Raw genomic sequence first — 22,686 nt, 5'->3', positions numbered from 1 at the left:
TCATTAGAAATACAACACTTGCATATCTTTCGAAAATATCTCCATTTTTTTTTTTTAAGTTATACATACACACACACACTAAACATTAAGTACAACCGGACAAATACAGATGCATATCCTGATTGCGTAGTGTGGTTGTAGTCGTTGGCGTAGCACACACATGGGGCAACATTATTTTAATGTGGCCTTGTTTCCTAAGAGGGTGAAATGTGAGTTAAGTAGATTCGGCTACTGTTTCGAGCAGGTCAAGCAATAGCGTAGACGAGCACTGGCGTCTTGTATGTATGTGTGTGTGTGTGTTTAATCTCGTTTGAGCAACACAGCCAGCTTGTACATATGCATTATTCTGACATGCCTTTAGCAAAAAGGAAGGGCTCTCGTTTTACCTAATATATTATTTACTGAGATTATGTATCTACCTCATTGGTTGTCTGCTTTTGGGTTGCGTGACGATTTAATAATACATCTAATGTTATCCTCATATTAAATGTATGTCGCTGTTGGGACACACCCACGTTTTACTGATGGTTTGCAATTTAGACTGAATATTTGCTTTTGTTTAAGAACCGAGATGGTTCGTTATATCCAAACGACGGCTGAGGAAGAGATCATTTCACAGCATAAGTTGCTTTCACAAATATATATATATATATATATATATATATATATATGTATATATATATCATCATCATCATCGTTTAACGTCCGCCTCCATGCTAGCATGGGTTGGACGATTTGACTGAGGACTGGTGAAACCAGATGGCAACACCAGGCTCCAATCTGATTTGGCAGAATTTCTACAGCTGGATGCCCTTCCTAACGCCAACCACTCAGAGAGTGTAGTGGGTGCTTTTACGTGTCACCCGCACGAAGGCCAGTCAGGCGGTACTGGCAACGGCCACGCTCAAAATGGTGTGTATATATATATATATATATATATATATATATATATATATATATATATATATATACATATATTTATGAATTAGTTCTGTCCCCGCCAAAACAAATGGGACGCCATCCAATGTAGCACGATTTCGGAAGAGCTGATGTGCCGACTTGACCAGCACCATCTGGCATGTTTCTGCTCAGCTTCCCAGCCTCACTGCAGTGCCATCATTTCTCGACTGGCACTCAGCTTGATAGCGACTGCCTGCGGATCGTGTTTCCTCGAGGCTTGGCCTCCAGATCTCTGAGCCTCACATAGGTCACTGTGGATCCACTGTGGATTCTGTCGGCCTCCACCAACTGTCATGCCATTACAGTGTCAGCCGCCTTTCATGTCATGCTGCTCTCAATGAGATCATAGATCATGGCCTAGATGTCGCAGGTTTCCATTCCCAGCTTGAGCCAGCGGTGCTAAAGCTAATGGTATAATAATTTTCACTTCTTGTGGTGGTAGGCCCAACATCTGGAATGTCGCATGCTGAGACACCTCTTTCAACAGCGACTTGGTGTATTCAGCTACCGGCCAAGGCTCCACTCTCAACACATATTTCAATCTGATACTTATTTTATTGGGTACTAATTTGTTGAACTGCGAAGTCACCAGCTACAACATAAGTAATGCTGGTTTTAGACGGGTTTAAACATAAATTTGCTCACATGTGCACAATCACACTGTCTGTCTCCTTTTCTCTCTCTGCTAATGCTAAAATTAATCTATAAAGTTATAAATAACTGACTTTTACAGATGAAGCGACTCCATGCTTTTAGTACATATTGGCTTTGAAGTTTCACTTGTAGTGTCTTAGGTCTAACTTTTCTGTTGGCTATACCCTGTCACAGACTAACACCAACAATGAATACTTGTTCAAATGATTTGGGAAGGTAGCCAAATATTTAACAACCTACAGGAACAAATTTGATCTTAGGCTGATATCATCACCAACACAAAAAAAAAACCACACACACATGAACAAATAAATAAATAAAACAAATACAAACGAACACGTATTAACAGAGTATATAGGTGATACAGACACTCCCCATACACACATGCACTTACAAAAGACACAGACACATTGAAAGACACGCATGCGTAGACACATACAATAGGAATACAGAATACAAAATGGCTGATATTTAGCAAGGTGAGACACACATAAGAAGGAAGGAAACAAAGGACCACTGATGAGGTCACAGAAGTGTGACGAAAGAACTCTGGCCGAAATAAGATTAAGATTAATGTAATATAAAGCTGAAGCAAATTAACACCAAATATACAGTGCTTGTGTTTTTATTGGCTAAACTGGCAATATGACCATCCCCAAGTACAACAACATATATATATATATATATATATATATACTATTTTACTATTTTACTTGTTTCAGTCTTTTGACTGTGGCCATGCTGGAGCACCACCTTTTTAGTCGAGCAAATCGACCCCAGGACTTATTCTTTAGAAGCCTAGTACTTATTCTATCGGTCTCTTTTGCCGAACCGCTAAGTTACGGGGACATAAACACACCAGCATCGGTTGTCAAGCGATGTTGGGGGGACAAAGACAGACACACAAACACATACACACATACATACATATATACATACATACGACAGGCTTCTTTCAGTTTCCGTCTACCAAATCCACTCACAAGGCTTTGGTCGGCCCGAGGCTATAGTAGAAGACACTTGCCCAAGATGCCACGCAGTGGGATTGAACCCGGGACCATGTGGTTGGTAAGCAAGCTACTTACCACACAGCCACACCTATATATATATATATATAATATGACTTGTGCAAGCATGATGATATAATATTTCTTTGCCCACAAAGGGCTAAACATACAGGGAACAAACAAGGGCAGACAAAGGGATTAAGTCTATTACATCAACCCCAGTGCGTAACTGGTACTTATTTAATCGACCCTGAAAAGATGAAAGCCAAAGTTGACCTCGATGGAATTTGAACTCAGAACGTAACAGCAGACGAAATACAGCAAAGCATTTAGCCTGGCATGCAAATGATTGTGCCAGCTCTCCACCTTATGATGATATAATATTGATCATAGAACAAGGGACTCTGTTGAAGTTTGATAAATATTGGGTATAATTGTTTTTTTGTTGGCACTCTGTCGCTTACGACGTCGAGGGTTCCAGTTGATCTGATCAACAGAACAGTGCTCGTGAAATTAACGTGCAAGTGGCTGAGCACTCCACAGACACGTGTACCCTTAACATAGTTCTCGAGGATATTCAGTGTGACACAGTGTGACAAGGCTGACCCTTTGAATTACAGGCACAACAGAAACAGGAAGTAAGAGTGAGAGAAAGTTGTGGTGGAAAAGTACAGCAGGGTTTGCCACCATCCCCTGTCGGGGCTTCATGGAGCTTTAGGTGTTTTCGCTCAATAAACACTCAACACCCGGTCTGGGAATCGAAACTGCGATCCTATGACCGCGAGTCTGATGCCCTAACCACTGGGCCATTGCGCCTCCACTGGGTATAATAGGGTTACTGCAAGATAAGTACTTGCAGTCTCCCTAGGAATATGGCATTGGTGGTACCTTTTCTTAACTTAAAGCTGAACTGCAACTCATCAAGGCTAGCCTTGTTCTTCAATAATTTTACAATAACTGTTTCCATTAGGTTATGAAAGCTGCACACAAAAAAAAAAATATTGCAAAATTGATTAGTGACAGAATTAGCCTAAATGAGATGCAGTTTGGCTATTTGCCAGGAATAGATACTACAGCTGCCATATTCTGAGTGGGACAACTGCAAGAGATGTACTTTACTAGAACCTAGCATTTGTCAATGTGAAGGCCTCTGGGTGAGTCCTTTGCTTTGTGATCAAGGGGCTATTAAGGAAGCTAGGGGTAGATTGAATGGCTTGTGAGGCAAGTTAGAATGGCACTGATTTACAAAAGAGTGAATCGTATGGAAAGAGTTATAAACCTGTTGGTAAATGCCATATAAATGATTAATTCATGCAGAGATATCAAGTACTATAGAGAGTTTGATTATAGGAGGTCAGTATTTTTGATGCTGCGTTCTCATCTATTGATTGCTCTAAGGATAACTTAGATATGTAACGTACACATTCACACACATGCATGTGCGCACGCACACACAGACACACACAAACTTATATGTAATGGGCTTCTTCAAGTTTAATGAATCCACTCACAAGGCTTTGGTCAGCCCATGGTTATAGAAGATACTTGCCTTTAAAGTCACAAAATGGGATTGAACCTGGGACTACATGATTGGGAAGCAAGCTTCTCAACCACACAGCTTTCATAGATGGAAACTACAGAAGTCTATCTTATGTATGTGTGTGTACTTTACCTTAACATTCACACCACTTAGGCAGTAATGACATTTGTTTGTCCCAATTGTTTGACATGAAAAGAATATAGTACTATACTTCAAAAATAAGGATTATATATCAAGAAGAGATGTCCAGAGAAAATTGTCTTAGGATGTCTTGTGAAGAACTTGTGAAAATAGTGGTGGTGATGATATCAGCCTAAGATCAAATTTGTTCCTGTAGGTTGTTAAATATTTGGCTACTTTCCCAAATCATTTGAACAAGTATTCATTGTTGGTGTTAGTCTGTGACAGGGTATAGCCAAGAGAAAATCTTCTCAATGAAATTGTGCATGATGTTGGGAGTATCACATGCTGAAAAGCAGCTGTCTGTCAGAGCTTGCATAACTATTTCCATATGAACAAAAGAGTTACATGAAAGCTTTTAGATTCAATATTATTGATTTCTATATTGGTGCAATGCCAGAAATTGTAGGGGAAGGACACTGTTGATTGAATTTTCCCTTGTAATCAAGTGGTACTTTTTTAATTGACTCAGGAAGAAAGAAAGGCATGTGGTTAAGAAGCTTGGTTTGTGGTCACATGGTGTGTTCTACTATAGCCCTGGACTGACCAACTCCTTGTAAGTGAATTTGAAAGATAAAAACTGGGGTGGGGGGGAGCCCATCATATGTGTGTGTGTGTCTTTGTGTTTGTGCCTTCCAGCACTTAACAACCAGTCCTGATATGTGTATGGTACTGTTTATTTAGCAGTTCAGTAAAACTGACCAATAGAATAAGTATCAGGCTTTAAAAATAGGTACTGGTGTCAATTTGTTTGAATAAAACCCTTCAAGTCGGTTGTAGTCCAATGACTGAAATGAGTAAAAGATAAAATAAAAACAGATATAAAGGATAATATTCCTTACGGTGGAACCTGAGTTAGACTCGGGTGGTTTAGTAACAAATAATACTTTTATTATTTGATGAATTGTTCATCTCTAAATTTTACTGTCTTAAATGGTTGAGAGACTATAATTTTGTATAACAGATAAAATGTTCTGGCAGTATAAAGCCAGATGCAGTTGTAGGTGGTTTGGTATCAAAAGGGTTAAAAAATTTCTCATCACAACCCAGCTACATTATCATGTTAGCATATACCCAGGTTTAAAGAAATTCACTGTTTAGGAGACATCATCTTCCTTGGATATGAGCCAGTCTAATGCAGATTTTGCCAAATAGAGGATTTGAGTTTAGCACTATCGACCAGCAAAACACTTGACTGTTTGCAGTGGTTCTTAACAAAAAAGCAACAAAAAAAAAAAACACGATATACCTTATTGATTTTAGAACATTTTATCTTTGTCTCAGTGTTTGCTTGCTGCAATGATGTGGGCTTCCTCTTTGTGTCTCTTCTGCAGCTAAGTGAACCCAGACTAGCAAGGGTAAAGTGTCTTGGTCATAAATATAGCATAGCACCAATAACAATATATAATTTTTAAAAAGAATATACATATAGGTGAAAGCATGGCTGTGTGGTTAAGAAGTTTGCTTCCAAACCATGTGGTCTCAAGTTCAGTCCCACTGCACAGCAACTTGGGCAAGTGTCTTCTACTATAGCCTGAGGCTGACTAAGGCCTTGTAAATGGATACGGTGGTCTGAGGCTGAAAGAGGATTGTCGTGTGTGTTTGTGTGTGTGTGCATGCATGCAGTGTGTGTACTCACATCCAGACATAATGTGATGTTTGTGAGTAGGCATCACTGTTATGCAAGTGACGTTCTTTGATTCCAGTCTTCTGTGAGAAACATGTTTGACCATGGAGAAACTGTTACCTTGCTTGGAAACAGGTGAGGGTTGGCAACAGGAAAGGCATCCAGCTGTAGAAAACCTACCTCAACAAATTGCATCTGACTCCTACTAAGCACGGACAAGTGGAAGTTAAAATGAAATAACAAATAGTGCCAGTGGCACGTAAAAAGCACCCACTACACTGTCAGAGTGATTGGTGTTAGGAAGGGCATCCAGCTGTAGAAACATTGCCAGATCTGATTGGAGCCTGGTGCATCCTCCTGGCTTTCCAGACCTCGGTCAAACTGTCCAACCCATGCCAGCATGGAAAACGGACGTTAAACGATGATGATGATGATGAAATAGTAGGTAAATACTGTTGACTCTCAAACAGTTGATGTAAGTCTGTAAATTTTCAGACCCTTCTTAAGAAAAATGAAACACACACACACACACACATATACAATGGGCTTCTTTCAGTTTTTATCTACCAAATCCACTCACAAGGCTTTGATTGGCCCAATGCTATAATAGAAGACGCTTGCCCAAGGTGCCACGCAGTGGGACTGAACCTGGAACTATGTGGTTGCGAAGCAAGCATCTTACCTCACAGCCATGTTTTTGTTAGCTTCTGTTTCAAACCAACCCACACATTGTCTACATTACTTAATGAAAGTATTCAGTTGACAACTGTTTGCATTCAACTGAGTTTATGGCTTGAAAGTATGAGCTGAATACACTTCATACAGAAATATTTTTGCAAACAAAAGAAACAGAGAGGCATGTAAATAGATGTACGTCTGTATGTATGTCAGCTCCTGTTACAGACAGTATGATGGCTGTTCTTTACCTATTTATTAGTTTTTGATACTCTACTTTACCTCAAGTGCACTGAAGTGATCTCATATGACTCACACTACAAAAATTATACATTCAGAGCATTTCTCTATCATAACATAATTAATGCTGGGAGAGTTGTAAGAGCTGAACTAGATTAGGCCTAAGTCAGCCCTGGTTGACTCGACCTGTGATCAGAGGTATTCTAACCTTGACTGCCCTGTCCTTTGTATACTTGGCACTGCAATGCAATCTTGTTTTAAGGTGTTTGGGTGTGACTTTGAAGGCGCTTGACTACTATTTCTAGCATACTGAACAACTGTGGGTCCATATAAAATTTATGTGCCATAAAACTGGTTATACTTCTACAATACACAAAATTTTAACAATTTTTTTCTTATACAATTCCTAATAATAGGCGCAGGAGTGGTTGTGTGGTAAGTAGCTTGCTCACCAACCACATGGTTCCAGGTTCAGTCCCACTGCATGGCACCTTGGGCAAGTGTCTTCTACTATAACCTCGGGCCGACCAAAGCCTTGTGAGTGGATTTGGTAGACGGTAACTGAAAGAAGCCCATCGTATATATGTATATGTGTTTGTGTGTCTGTTTGTCCCCCCACCATCGCTTAACAACCGATGCTGGTGTGTTTACGTCCCCGTAACTTAGCGGTTCGGCAAAATGTGACTGATAGAATAAGTACTAGGCTTACAAAGAATAAGTCCTGGGGTCGATTTGCTCGACTAAAGGCGGTGCTCCAACATAGCCGCAGTCAAATGACTGAAACAAATAAAAGAGTAATGTTTAATTATAAAAATATAAAATAATTTTTTAGCCATCAAATGATTATCAGGGTCCATCCATGTGAAAGAGGAATCAAGGGGTCCATGTACTAGCATAGATAAAGTGTGTGCTGCCCCTGGGCCCCCCACTAAAGATACATATTTCCTACACATTCTCATCATTTGTCCTCATCATTGTCATTTAATGCCTCCTTTTCCATGCTTGCATGAGTCGGACAGAGTTTAGCGAGGCAGATTTTTTTTATGGCCATATGCGCTTCCTGTTGTCAACCCTTACCTCTTTCCAAGCAGAGTAAGATGTTGTTGACATGTTTTTTCATGGAAGACTGGAAATGAACAGCCCCGTTTGTAGTCTCAGCTGTTAACACACTCATTGACAACAACCACTAACACAAATATACATAGACACAAGAAGACAGATGCAATTATTCAGAATTTATTAAAGGCATTTGGCTATTTGGCTGTTTTCTTATTTCTTTATTGCCCACAAGGGGCTAAACATAGAGGGGACAAACAAGGGATTAAGTCGATTACATTGACCCCAGTGCGTAACTGGTACTTAATTTATCGACCCCGAAAGGATGAAAGGCAAAGTCGACCTCGGCGGAATTTGAACTCAGAACATAACGGCAGACGAAATACCGCTAAGCATTTCGCCCGGCGTGCTAACGTTTCTGCCAGCTCGCCGCTTTGGCTGTTTTCTGTTTGTCTAGGTGAGTGGTTCTCAGCAGTTTTTTGCCAATGGACCCCTTTTGATTCCTATTTTACTCTACCGGACCCTAATAAACATTTGATGGCTTAAAAAAGCCCCATTATATTTTTATAAATATTATTAAGAATTGTATAAAAAAATTTGTTAAAATATTTTATGTTTTGTAGAACTATAACCAAATTTTAACCACATAAATTTTAACTGCAAAATTGTATGCGGATTCCCAAGGGCCATGTGGACCCCAGTTGAGAGTCCTGGTTGAGGTGAAAATAGTGATTTTTAATAATATATGTTCATGTGTTATTAGTTTTTATTTATCAAAAAGTTTCAGTTTCTTTTTCACATAAGATTTATTTAATTTGATTTCAGAAAAAATGAAGAAATTGAGGTTGTCATTCCACAGGTAAGATTGTTTTCTGAACTAATTTAAATAAAATAAAATTTCCATTATATTTTTGAAAAATTTTTGAAATCTGAGTATACATGAAATTTCTATTATTCTTGGTGAAACTATAAGATACTTTCTCCATAGCATTAAGGAACTGGAAAGACAAATCCCTTCATAGATCTAATGGTAGATTGTTACAGATTAACTTTTTTGATAAATTGGTTTCTATTTTTCAACTAGGTACTAGGTAATAAGCTAGTGACAAGTACAGTTGAATGTGTTGCCTAAGGTACTGGTAAAGAATCCTTAGCGCCTGCATAAACCTTCAATTTTGCCATTTTCTTTGTATAAGAATATAATATTTGAAGTTTCAATAATTATTAATAATAAGCATTGCAGGTTAATGAATATTTCATGATGTCTCTAACCATACTTTGATATTGTTTATTAAACAATCCAAGATACTGAGTGATTCATTGGGCTTGTGTGCACTTTCATCTAGATGAAGTAAAATTTTGAATGAAAAATGAATGATTCTAAGACATTTTTGACTAACTTAGGTGACACAGCATTCTTCATCTTTTATTTCTAGAAAGATGAAAAGAAAGAAAAGCCAGCAGTGGACCAGATTTTTCTTGCGTAAGTATATTTGTTTTTCTTTATTTTGACATAAAACAAGTGTTATAATTAACGGCTCACACGAAGTAGTGAGTTGGCAGAATTGGTAGAGTGCTGGAAAAAATGCCTTATTGTATTTGTTCCAGCTCTTTATATTCTGAGCTCAAATCCTGCTGAGGGCAATTTTGCCATTCTTACTTATGGGATTGATGAAATGTAGTACCAGTTGAGTATTGGAGCCAATATAATTGTTTCCCCCTCACTTAAAATTTTTGGCCTTGTGCCTATGTTAGAAAGTATTATTAATTACTGACAAAAGCACAAGGCCTGAAATTTGGAAAAAGGGTATAGTCAGTTTATATTGACCCCAGAGATGGAAATTTTGTCTGATCTGGACAAGATTTGTACCTAAGAATTGTATGTTCATGTACATTAACCTTCAGTTGATCTGTACCTAGAGCAAGACACTTTATTTCACATTGCTCCAGTCCCCTCAGCTGGCAAAAATGAGTAGTACCTGTATTTTAAAGGGCCAGCCTTGTCACATTTTATGTCACGCGGAATCTCCCTGAGAACTGTATAAAGGATATGCATATCTGTGGAGTACTTAACCACTTGAATGTTAATTTCATGAGCATGCTGTTCTGTTGATTGGATCAACTGGAACCCTCATTATTGTAACTGGCGAAGTGCCAGTTAATTTTATATTTATAAAAAGCATCCATTCCACACTGTAAAGTGGTTGGCATTTGGAAGGGCATCCAGCTGTAAAATTAATGCCATAGCTGACTTCACCTGTGCTAGTGCCATGTAAAAAGTGGCAGAGTCCACTCTGCAAAGTGGTTGGTGTTAAGAAGGGCATCCAGCTGTAAAAACCCTGCCAAGACAGACATAGTAGCCTGGGGGGTAATCTTCTACTTGGCCAGCTCCTGTCAAACCGGCCTAGCCATGCATACATGCATGGAAGTTGAATGTTAAACAATGATGATGATAGATATTTTATATATATATATATATATATATATATATATATATATGTATATATATATATATATATATATATATATGTATAGTGCTCTGGCATGGCCTCAGCCTAATGATTGAAACAAGTAAAAGAATAAAATATACATACATATACATATATACACAAATGCACACACTAAATGTACTTTAGCAAAAGATATAAACTACTGAATAACAGGTGTTTTTCAAGCCAGGTCTTTTGTAATGTTGTTTTGCATTAAGTTTCAGACACTCCCTTGCTTCTTTTGCCCCAGAAGTTTAGTGAACAAAGATTGGCTCTTCGGAAATCTGTAATCAAGATATAAGTATGAAGCTGTGGATTCCTCCTTAGTTCCAATTTAATTTCTCATTCTATATTTTTAAAAAATCAGAAGCACTAATTGATAAGGTTTTTTTTAAATCAAGTATTTTATTGAACAGTTTTTAAAAAAAATTTATTAAATCTCAATTTTTACAGGCGGCTGATAAAGATTTTGAAGATTATGATTCCAGGCTGGCTGTCTATTGAGGTAAAGTTTTATACTTCTCTTTCGAAGCATAAGTTGTTTTGACATAGTCTTGGTGTAACAGCATAGTTTCTGGAGTGACAGATCCACTGATGTCTTTCTTTTTTATATACATCACATCAGTCATGCATAGGAAAGAAGCTACAAACTTAATTCATTGCCCTGTTTAACATCACCACTGAACACCTTAGGTGCCTCTTTCTGAATCCACTCTGTTGCAAGGTGGAGGCATGTGGCTAAGTGGTTAGGATTTTGGACCCCTGATCATAAGATTGTGGTTTCAATTCCTGGACTGAAAAATGCATGGTGTTCTTGAGCACATCATTTCACATTGGTCCAGTCTACTCAGCTGGCAAAAGTGAGTAATCCTGTGATGGACTGGCATCCTATCCAGGGAGGAGTATAATGCCAGAGAATCTGGAAAACTGGCCCTAGAGGTCTGTGTGACTTGGAAAGGAGCTTTATCTTATATCTGTTGCAGGCATTCAGGCCAGGGCTCCAGTTTGAAGACACCCCCCTCTCTCCTTTCAGTCAGTCCTGGTGGTCCTTTAAAGAGTCATGGGTACTGCTTTTTTTTCCCCTGATTAAAAGATAAAAAAAAGACAATTCTTGAAAAATTCATTGGAAGTATTGCTGTTATTTTGAACTTTAGTAAGGCTTCCCACTGTGTCTAACAGGAGAAACTTCTGGCAAAGTTACCTTCCTCTCAGTAGATATCCATTTTCAGATGAGGCAGCAATAGCAGCCAAATCGCCCTCAAATAATGCCTCACTCTCATATTAAAATGGAAAGGCACATTGGACAGTTTTGGGTATACAAAGATAATGGTTACAACTGAAACGTTATTGACAACAGGTCTTCTCAGTCAGAGCTGATCTGTTTGTTTATATCTGTGATCACTTGTATAAATGTAGTGCAGGGGCAAGGGTCAGTTCCTGTTAACAAGTCATCTGGTTATTGTGTGCCTTCAAGCCTGGGTGGAATAAGAGATTCCTTGCTTGGAAAACAGGTAAAGGCATCCATCTGTAAAAGAAGGGCCCCAAATAATATCTGTACCCAATTCATGCAATCATAGGAAAACAGATGTACAGTAAATGAAAGCACATTCATGTGCAAGTGCACACACACACGCAAAAAAAACAAGCTTTCTTCAGTTTCTTCTACCAAATTCCCTTGTATGGCATTGATTGGCCTTAGGCTGCATAAGTGGGACCAAATCTGAAACCATGTGGTTATGTATAGCAAACTTCAAAGCCACTTAGTCATGCCAAATAGATTAATAATTACTCTCTATGAATATCTTAGATTCTCCTCCTCTTCTATTGATCTGTCTTTAAAATCAATTGTTTAAATGTTAGTGTTTGAATTCCATTACAGTCATGGTACCTTGTGATGGTTGCTCTTTCTTTGATTGCTCGGACATATGCTGATGTATGGATGATCCAAAATGGTACAGCGATTGAAAGGTAAGGCTCTTTGTCCTTGTTCTTTTTTTTTTTAGTCATTGCCTCTGTTAAGCCCAAAGTTTGGAGATCATGCTTCACCACCTCATCTCATGTCTTCTTGGGTTTACCTCTACCATAGGTTCCTTCCACAGTTAGGGGTCAGCACTTCTTTTACACAGCTGCCTTCGTCCATACAATGTCTTGTGGTATTTAGCTACATCATATTCTTAGTTCAAATTCTGCCAAATTCTGTTTTCCATTTCATTTTTTTTGAGTTGTTAAAATAAGTCCCAGTCAAGTAGTAGATCAATTAGTCTATCCACCTCCAACATAAAAAAGATATGGCCCTGCGTTAGAAATCCTAATTTCATGTTTTGTATTTTTAATAAATTCACTCTCACCAACACATAGAATACTCAAGGATTATTTAAATTTTTATTGATTTTTCTAATGCATTTGCAAAAAGTAAGAATGTCTTCTCTTGAAATTCTAAAGATTTCTGTCTCATCAAAAGATCATTTGTAACTGTTGAAGCCTGTAATTCAAAATTACAGCCTAGGCTGTGCAACAGTCTGCCAAATATTTTATTGTGCAACTGGCACCTCCCACTGAGAAAGCTTTACTGATCATATGTATGTATGTGTGTGTATATGTATGCATGTGTGCATATATATGGATGTATGTGTGCGTATATATGTATATATATATATGTGTATGTGTGATTTTTGTATATATGTATGTGTGTGTATATATGTATATGTGTGGATATATATATATATGCTTGGATATATATGTGTGTGTGTATAAATGTGTGTATGTATATGTATAAATACGTGTCTATATATTTATATATATAAACACGTATTCTGTTTACGCAGAAAAATAAATATAAAGCCACCTGGATGCACCCAAGATCTAAGCACTGGCATCTCATAGATTATATTTTGATTAGGAAATGTGATATGAAAGACGTTTCTAGCGTTCGGGTCATGAGAGGGGCAGAGAGCTGGACTGACCATCATCTACTGCGTGGCAAAATAGATTTTTCGATAAAACCTAAAAACCGACAGTCTGGTCCTAAGATACCCAAAAAGTTAAACGTTGCAAACTTTAAATTATCAAGCAACTTGCAAAGATTCCACGACGCTATAGAAAGTATTAATCTTGACCCAAACAATTTATGGGAAGATTTCAAAACAAAAGTATTTCAGGCTGCAAGTTCGTCAGTGGGATTTAAATCTCATAAATCCAGAGATTGGTTCTCAGATAGATCAGCAGAAATTCATGATCAACTTTTAGAAAAACAAAACTTAGGCAATACACTGCTCTCTCAGTCATTGAATCCCAACTCAAATGAAACTTACAGAAAGCTGAAAAGGAGGGTGCAAACTGCTCTAAGGAAAATTAAACAGGAATGGTGGAATGATAGGGCAAAAGGGGCACAAGAAGCAGCTGATAGAAATGATGCCAGTTGTTTGTATTCTTATGTTAGGGAGGTATATGGTCCAAAATCTTCTTCAGTAGCTCCAGTGAGAACAGAAGATGGATGTTTTCTTCTGACTGACACCGCTTCTATTCATAAGCGTTGGGTAGAACATTTCTCTGCACTTTTGAATAGACCATCATCCGTTAATATGAGGACGATAGAAAAAATTGAACAACTTCCAGTTATAGAAGAGATGGCATCTGAACCAACTCTAAATGACATTTATTTAGCTATGAATAAGCTGAATAACAACAAGTCTCCAGGATCTGATGGAATCTGTGCAGAAGTCTTGAAATATGGGGGTGACAAAATGATGGAACTCTTAAATATTTTAATTTGTCACTGTTGGAGAGGAGAAAGTGTTGAGAAAGTGCCTCAAGACTGGATTGATGCCATTCTTGTCTCCTTATATAAATCGGGGCCAAAGGATCTGTGTGGTAATTTTCGTGGGATTTCCCTTTTGTCTGTGGTTGGAAAGGTGCTCGCCCGCATTTTGTTTGAACGTTTAAATACCTTTATAGTTCCAAGTATGGTGTCTGAGTCTCAGTGTGGTTTTCGTTCCTCCAGGGGCACAGCTGATTGTATCTTTACTGTCAGACAATTACAGGAGAAGTGCATTGAACAGAATCTTGCTCTGTACCATTGCTTTGTTGATTTGAGCAAAGCATTCGATACTGTTAATCGAAGTGCTCTGTGGCTAATTCTGGGGAAAATTGGTTGCCCAGAAAAGTTTATAAACATGGTCAAGGCTTTGCATCAGGATATGAGAGCTAGGGTTAATTTTGGTGGTAGGCTTTCTGAATCTTTTGCTGTGGAAAATGGAGTAAAGCAGGGAGACCTTGATGCACCCACCCTCTTTGCAATATACTTTGCCGTTGTGGTGTCACATTCCTTTCAAAACTCTGAGGAGGGTATCTACATAAAATATCGAACAACGGGGAATGTTTTTAATTTGACCTGACTGAAGTTTAAAACGAAGGTTTTTACTTCACTTATTAGGGAACTTTTGTATGCTGACGATTGCGATCTGGTTAGTCATTCTGAATCGGGTCTGCAATCCCTTGTATCTGCATTTGATGCAGCTTGTGATGATTTTGGCCTGACCATCAATCTGAAAAAAACAGTTGTAATGTATCAACCTGCGTATGGTGCTGTTTGTAACCTCCCTAAAATTTTTGTTAAGGGAAAGTTACTTGAGGTTGTCAATTCATTTGTCTACCTGGGAAGCTCTGTTCAAGATGATGGAAATCTTGATACGGAAATACACCTGCGAATTCAAAGGGCAGCAAAAGCATTTGGTGGCTTGGAGTCACGCGTCTGGCGCCAGCGACATATAAATAACAACACAAAGCTGGCTCTTTACAAATCATTTGTCTTAACATCCCTATTGTATTCCTGTGAAACTTGGACCTGTCATGAAAGGCATTTTAAAATGTTAGAAAAATTCCACCAAAAATGCCTTCGTCATATTTTAAGAATTAAATGGAATTCTTTTACTCCAAACACAGAAATCCTTGCATCTGCAGGCATCCCCTCAATTAAAGCCATGATTTTGAGGAACCAATTGAGATGGTGTGGCCATATTGTTTGAATGGCAGATGAACGCATGCCGAAACAGCTGTTTTATGGTGAGCTTGCAGAGGGGAAACGTTATCGGCATAAACCTAAAAAAAGGTTTAAGGATGGCATAAGGACTGCTATGAAGTCAATTGGAATGGCTCCAAAAGATATAGAAGTCCTCGCTTCAGATCGAGTTGGATGGCGAACAAGGGTGTGGAGTGGAGTGAAAGCATTTGAAGAGGCCAGGATGATGCAAGCAGGGCTCAAGAGACATTTAAGGAAAAATGTAAAGACTGAGAAGGTGAATGACAAGGACCTTTTTGTGTACACAGTCTGTGACAAACCATGTCTGTCCTTGGCTGGCCTCAAATCTCACCTGCGAACCCATGGAAAACAAACCTCATCCAGCTATTCTGATTATATGTCTGTGCACACGTTTGAATGTGGTGTGTGCCAGAGGGTTTGCAAATCCAATGGGGGTCTTAAAAGACATGTTCGGATCCACAATGAGCAGAACTTACTTGCAGGTATTGATAGTGCAAATCAGAGGTGCAATCTGTGTGGGTGTTTTTTCAAAACACTGTCTGGTTTAAAAAGCCACATCAGACGCCATGAAAGGGCTAAGGTGTAGGTGCAGGAGGTGGTCAAACTCTGTTTAAGGAGTAGACAACCACCATATATATATATATATATATATATATATATATATATATATATATATATATGTGTGTGTGTGTGTGTGTGTAAATATATATGTATGTCATCATCATCATTGTCGTTTAATGTCTGTTTTCCATGCTGGCATGGGTTGGATGGTTTGACTGAGGGCTGGCAAACCAGAAGGCTGCATTAGGCCCCAATCTGATCTGGCAAAGTTTCTACAGCTGGATATATATGTATGTATGCATCTGTATATGTATATACATGCTTCTATATATGTATATATTCTGTATCTATCTACATGCGTGTATGTATGTCTCTATATAAACCTAAATATCTATCTATCTATATATCTGTCTCTCTATATAGTTGCTTACCATTCTCAATGTAATAATAGTTACAATTCACTCACCGAGCTTCCCACTGCTTTCACCTGACTGGCCTTCGTGCGGGTGACACGTAAAAGCACCCACTACACTCTCTGAGTGGTTGGTGTTAGGAAGGGCATCCAGCTGTAGAAACTCTGCCATATCAGATTGGAGCCTGGTGTTGCCATCCGGTTTCACCAGTCCTCAGTCAAATCGTCCAACCCATACTAGCATGGAAAGCGGACGTTAAACGATGATGATGATAATGATGATGATGAATGGCACGGTCATGGCTAGAAATTCTTGTTTGATTTGTCTGTTTGTCTATCTACCACACTAGATAGTTTCTCTTCATGCAAAGCTGACCCTGGCTATTCCATCCCCTTACTTTATTACATTATCTAGATTTCATTATTTCTTGACTAAATATTTTTATTTGTTACTCTTTTGCAGTGCCATTATTGGTAGAGATTTGGAACTTTTCAAAATTCACTTGTTCCGATTTATTTATGCAATGCCAGCTGTGAGTATTGTTTGTTAAATTGTCATGTACAGATTGCTTCATGAATTAATTCTTGTGTACAAAAACTATTCTAGAGCCATGTATATTTGAGCCTTTTAGAAAATAAGTGCAATTGTCTATATTTTTAAATTTCCAGTATTGATTATTGTTTAGTTTGCACAGATCAATCTTTTGTGGGAGAGACACTTAATAAATTAAATCAACTCTAGCATATTGCTGGTGGTTATATTAAGCTCAGATGAGTGAAAGTCAAAAATAATTCTAGGGTACGATTTGAACTCAGAATTGTGGGTTACTTGATTAATTTAAAAAAAGAATATCTGATTGAGCATTGAACAGTCTGACCGTAATTACTACCTTTAAAATAAAAAAAATGTTTGAAATTGTGAGAGAAGATATTTGAAGTATGTAGAACTGATAATTGCAAGAAGGAAAAGAAATGAAGCAGATGAAATGTCCTGTGTAATTGGAAAAAGTGAACAAATTTTGTTATCTGGTAGGTGTGACTGTAGTTATGAAGCTTGTTTCTCAACCATATTGTCTCAGGTTCAGTCCCACTGTGTGGCACCTTGGGCAAGTGTCTTCTATTATAGCCTTGGGCTGACTCAAGTCTTTAACCTCATTATGTGTGTGTGTGTGTGTGTGTGTGTGTGTATACTCTCTTTGTTTTGATATCATGTGATAGTTGTAAATGAGCATAACTGTCATATAAGTGATGTCTTTTGTTTCCAATCTTCTGGAGAAAAAATTGTCCAGCCATGGTGAAATATTACCTTACTTGGAAATAGGAGAGTGTTGCAACTGGAAGAGCATCTATCCATAGAAAATCTACTTCAACAACTTCCATCTCACCTATGCAAGCATAGAAAAGTAGATATTAAAGGGTGATGATGATGATAACTCTAGTGGTGGTAGAAGGGAAAGAATTTAGTTAAAAATTAAGTCATCAACTCAGTGATAGATTGGCAATTAAATGAAGTTATATATTTTGTTCTACTTACCTCAATCTTGGAAATTTGTTGCAATTTAACCCTTTAGTGTTCACATTATTCTGCCATAATTAATGCTTTTTTATTCACATTGTTTTGAACTAATCATGCATTATCTTGTAGCTATGAGATTTTGATGAGGTAGCTGTTAATTTTTAAAATGTTATTGTAGGGTTGGTGTGAAAGACTAGATCTGGTCAGTTTGAACATAGAATAGGCAGAATACTTTTGGCCGGATATGGCCGGTTTAAATGCTAAAGGATTAAAGTGGTTTTTAACACAGTAAAAGTCTTTCATCTATAAACTAGTAATCTATTCAAAAGTTCAAATTTCCAGATCTTTCCAAATAGTTGGAAGTAATTTTAATCTGATTTAGTTTGGAGATTAATTAGTTATCAAGGATGTTTCCTTTTAATATGTCTAAACTTACTTCATTAAGTATTTTGAAAGTTTTTTTGATAGAACAGAAAATATATTTGTATTATATTTTTTTTACAGATAAAATAAAATTTTTCTTTTAATCAAATTTCTCTCTCTTTTTCTTTCAGGTTTCTGCTACAAATAATTTATTGAAAGTAAGTTGCATTATTTTTTATTGTGTAAAATTTGACCACAGTTAAAAATATATCAGTAGCATAGCTGGGAAGAGGAAGGTGGTGGGGTTGGTCTCTCAGTTGATGCTTTTATGAGGGTGGAACTTTTGGGCCTGCTATATAAATCTGTATAGGGGGGAAAACCAAGGGCTGCCCTGGGCATTGCTCACTCTAGCTGCACCACCGAATTTTAAAAGACTTTGTTTTTATCAACAACATATTTTTAGAAGAAAAGAAAGAAAACGCATTAAAATTATAAAAGATCACATTATTGACCCCACTCCATAACTACCTCACTAAGGAAATAGGAAAAAGAAAAATAAGAGTGGATTTGGCAGTAGAAAATGGGGTGGGAGGGAGCAACAGGTTGTAACATCCCAGACCAAATGGCCTGATTAGCCATACCTTGTGGACATGACCGCAAAGTTGCCATGGATAATGGCCAGTGACACTTACAGCAGTAGCTACCCCACCTTGGCAGGGTCATTTCTCAGACAAGCGACAGTAATGTTGATTTTGTAAGGGAAAGGATTTTTATATGTTATTGTATATTTCAAAAACATACAGGCATATATGTGCAAGCATTGCTGGGTGGTTAAGAAGTTTGCTTCCTGTCCATATGTTTTTGGGTTCAGTCCCACTATGTGGCACCTTGGGCATGTGTCTTCTACTTCAAAGTCTCCCGAGTTGATTTAGTAGATAGAAAGAAGCCTGTCATATGTTGTTTGTGTGTTAACTGTCTCCTTGTCTTGATTTGACATGATAAATACAAATGAGCATTACTGTCAAGACAGAGGGACATGAACAAGTGTCTTGCTAAGAGAAAAGACATGCTGTCTTGGCTGAAAAGAGTGAAGAGGCAGTGGTTTTGAGGCTGTACACCCAAGTTATCAGAGGTGAATATAAGAGAGGACAGGAGCAGAGGACTGGGAAAGGTGGGTGGGTGGGTAAGTTTGGCAAAGTGTGAAAAGAGAGTAGAAGACGGTTAGGGGTGTGTTATTAAGAAGTTTGCTTCCCAACCACCTGATTTTGGGTTTAGTCCCAATGCATGGTACCTTGGGCAAGTGTGGCTGATGAGATCTTTATGAGTAGATTTAGTTGACTGAGAGAAGTTTGTCACACATGTGTGAGTGTGTGTATGTTTGTTTCTCCTTGTCTTGATATCATATGATTTCTGTAAATGAATATCAGTCATTTCTAATATTGGTTTCAAATTTTGGTACAAAGCCAGCAATTTAGAGGGAGGCACGAATTGATTATATTCACCCCAGTGTTCAATTGGTACTTATCTTATTAACCCCAAAAAGATGAAAGGCAAAGTTGACCATGGCAGAATTTGAACTCAGAATGCAAAGACAGATGAAATGCTGCTAAGCATTTTACCTGGCATGTTAACAATTCTGCCACTTTGCCACCTTAGTCATTTCCAATATTATGCAGAAAAACATGTCTGGCCATGGATAAATATTATCTTGCTTGGTTAAAGGGCAAGAGTTGGCAACAGGAATGTTGTCTGCCTTAATAAGCTCTGTCCAACCCATGCAAGCATGGAAAAGTGGATGTTATGATAATAATGATATACTTTATTATATATATTAGAAATGATTTAATTATAAATCTCACAGAGAGAATTAAGCAGCAGTGTTACGATAAAGCAGTTGTATGCTGTCAACTTAATGTGACAGTATACAACTACTTTATTATAGATTTTATGTTAATTGGGTCTTTGTTTTACCTAATGGATTATTCAATTAACCTTAATCAACTGACTGAATAATCCATTTAACAAAACTTAAATATCTTACTCCTCTTAAATTTTACAATAAATTTGATTCTACACCCAGTATTGAGTCCCCCATTAGTTAATGTTCCATTTTTGTTAAACTTGCTTTGAAATAATAACCTTGATTCAACATATTTATATGTTATAAATAGTGTTATATTTCTCTGCATTTTTTTTCCTTGCCACTGATATAATTTGTATGCTATTCACCTTTCTTCTTTTTCTTCTCAGTATGGACTCAGCAAACTAAAGCTCCACTTCAGAGTTCGATTGACAAACCATCTATATGAGAAATATTTAAAGTAAGTTAAATTTATTTAAACTGGTCTTGTTGTTTAGCTGTCTATCATCTCTGAGCAAACTTGTGATCTAAGGGCAAGATCATGATCATCCTGTCTTTTTAGAGATACCACAGGCCACATTGTATAATGTGTGTGTGTGTGTGTGTGTGTGTGTGTGTGTGTGTGTACATCTCAAAGGGGACAACTGGGGACTAAGATGAATAGTGATATGCTGTCTTTGAGAAGACCCATCCATCTCAGCAGAATTGAGGTTCTGTGAAGCCTGCCTCCACAGTGTATCTTCTAACATCCATTCTTCAATCAATCTTCTCTGTTACCCTATTTCCTTCCTTCACTTCTTCTCTGCTGAGCTGACCTTCTTTGCTCATGTCAAACTGTTGATCCTATGGCCAGCATGGAAAAATGACATTAAATTATAATATATATATATATATATATATATATATATATATATATATATATATATATATATATATATATATATATATATATATATATATATATATATATATATATTATGGTAGTTAACTTACAAACTTAGGAAAAGGAAAGACAAAATTCACTTTGCATAAAGATGGGTTGCTGATACGGATTTTTGTTTGACTTAGCAATTTTTTGCTGCCATATGTCCCCCACCCTATCCCACACGCACCTGATGTGTTGCTGCACAGTTTCCACACACAAGACTTTAGATATGTGAGGACATGATAAATGAGACTTGCACATGTGATGTGAAGCAAGTTTCTTAACTAAAATGCTTTTCATTTAACCAAAAAAGAAAAAGAAAAAAAAGAAGAAAAATTTCAGAAACATGTATTTTTCTTTATCTTCAGAGGGTTCACATTTTACAAGATGAGTAACCTTGATAATCGTATTTCAAACCCTGATCAACTCCTCACTCAAGATGTAGAGAAATTTTGTAACTCTGTCGCTGATTTGTACTCCAACTTAAGTAAGGTAGGCAGACATTTTCTTTCTGTATTTTCCTGTCAATAGTTTTACAAAAAAAGCTTTACCTGTTTGTTAATATATCTACTGAGATTTAAAGAATTGAGAAGGATATGCACATCTGTATATGTATCAGAGGTACATATTCTAGGATGGCAAGAACAGGCATTGCCTACCCAGACTAAAATCTCTAAATATTAACTATAAGATATAAACAGAATAAAATGTTGATATTTGTTGGTATATTTGTCATGCTTTATTTTGTGGGGAGCAGCTTGTTTTTCTTCTTTTTTTTATGATGAGCTAAAACCAAGGTGCCACATAAAAAGCATTGGTGTGAGTGCTAGTGCCATGTAAAAAGTATTGGTAATTCTGCTATGTAAAAAACACCCAGTACACTCTGCAAAGTGATTGGCATTAGGAAGGGCATCCAACCATAGAAACCAAGCCAAAACAGACTATGCAACCCGTTGTGGCCCTTAGCCTGGCTAGTTCCTATCAAGCCATCCAACCCACCCCAGCATGGGAAATGAACACTAAATGTGTGGAGTTTCATTCCTGTTGTCAGTCACTTAATAGTATAGATTGGGTGTATTCTATTCTAACATTGGTACTGCCAGGATGAAAGGAGTTCCTTCTAATCTGTTAATTCTTAATGTTTTCTTCCTTTTATAGCCTGTTATGGATGTAATCATCTACAGCTTGAAACTGACCAATAGTATTGGAATTCAGGTAAGAAGAGCTCGTTATCATCTAACATTTGATTGAGCATGTGTAATTAGTAACCAAAATATTCAAGAAGTTGTAGTTTCACTATTTCTATTTAATTCTTTTTAGGCCAGCCTATGTGAAACTACTGTTGGTTCTAATATTGAGTCTAGCATTATAAAATGTCTATATTTAAATTAGAATATGTCATCAAAATTTTATTTAAGAATTCTTTTGTTAAGATACATTCCAAACAATGATTTAATAACAACAATATCAGTTATGTAACTAAAACCTTCTAATCTCAATTATATCAAAATTAATTAAGAATTGTATACATTAAGTATATGATTAGAAGTATGGTAATGAAAAAGTTAAAGCCTGACTTAAA

The 22,686-nt window shown here is 37.3% G+C and overlaps 1 protein-coding gene across 1 annotated transcript in view; it reads left to right on the top strand.

Moving 5' to 3' along the window:
• Positions 1-22,686, top strand: part of LOC106873384 (ATP-binding cassette sub-family D member 3) — a 41,791-nt gene that overhangs the window by 3,140 nt on the left and 15,965 nt on the right. Inside the window, exons 2-10 of the mRNA XM_089354871.1 lie at positions 8,765-8,798; positions 9,376-9,422; positions 10,882-10,933; positions 12,308-12,396; positions 16,903-16,972; positions 18,510-18,536; positions 20,569-20,639; positions 21,473-21,596; positions 22,263-22,319. Of these exons, the coding sequence (XP_089210997.1) occupies positions 8,765-8,798; positions 9,376-9,422; positions 10,882-10,933; positions 12,308-12,396; positions 16,903-16,972; positions 18,510-18,536; positions 20,569-20,639; positions 21,473-21,596; positions 22,263-22,319 (571 nt within the window). The remainder of the gene's footprint in view (positions 1-8,764; positions 8,799-9,375; positions 9,423-10,881; positions 10,934-12,307; positions 12,397-16,902; positions 16,973-18,509; positions 18,537-20,568; positions 20,640-21,472; positions 21,597-22,262; positions 22,320-22,686) is intronic.

This window comes from Octopus bimaculoides, chromosome 7 (genome assembly GCF_046866305.1).
Source record: "Octopus bimaculoides isolate indiv1 chromosome 7, ASM4686630v1, whole genome shotgun sequence".
NCBI lineage: Eukaryota > Metazoa > Mollusca > Cephalopoda > Octopoda > Octopodidae > Octopus > Octopus bimaculoides.
This window is presented reverse-complemented; position numbering and strand designations above follow the sequence as displayed.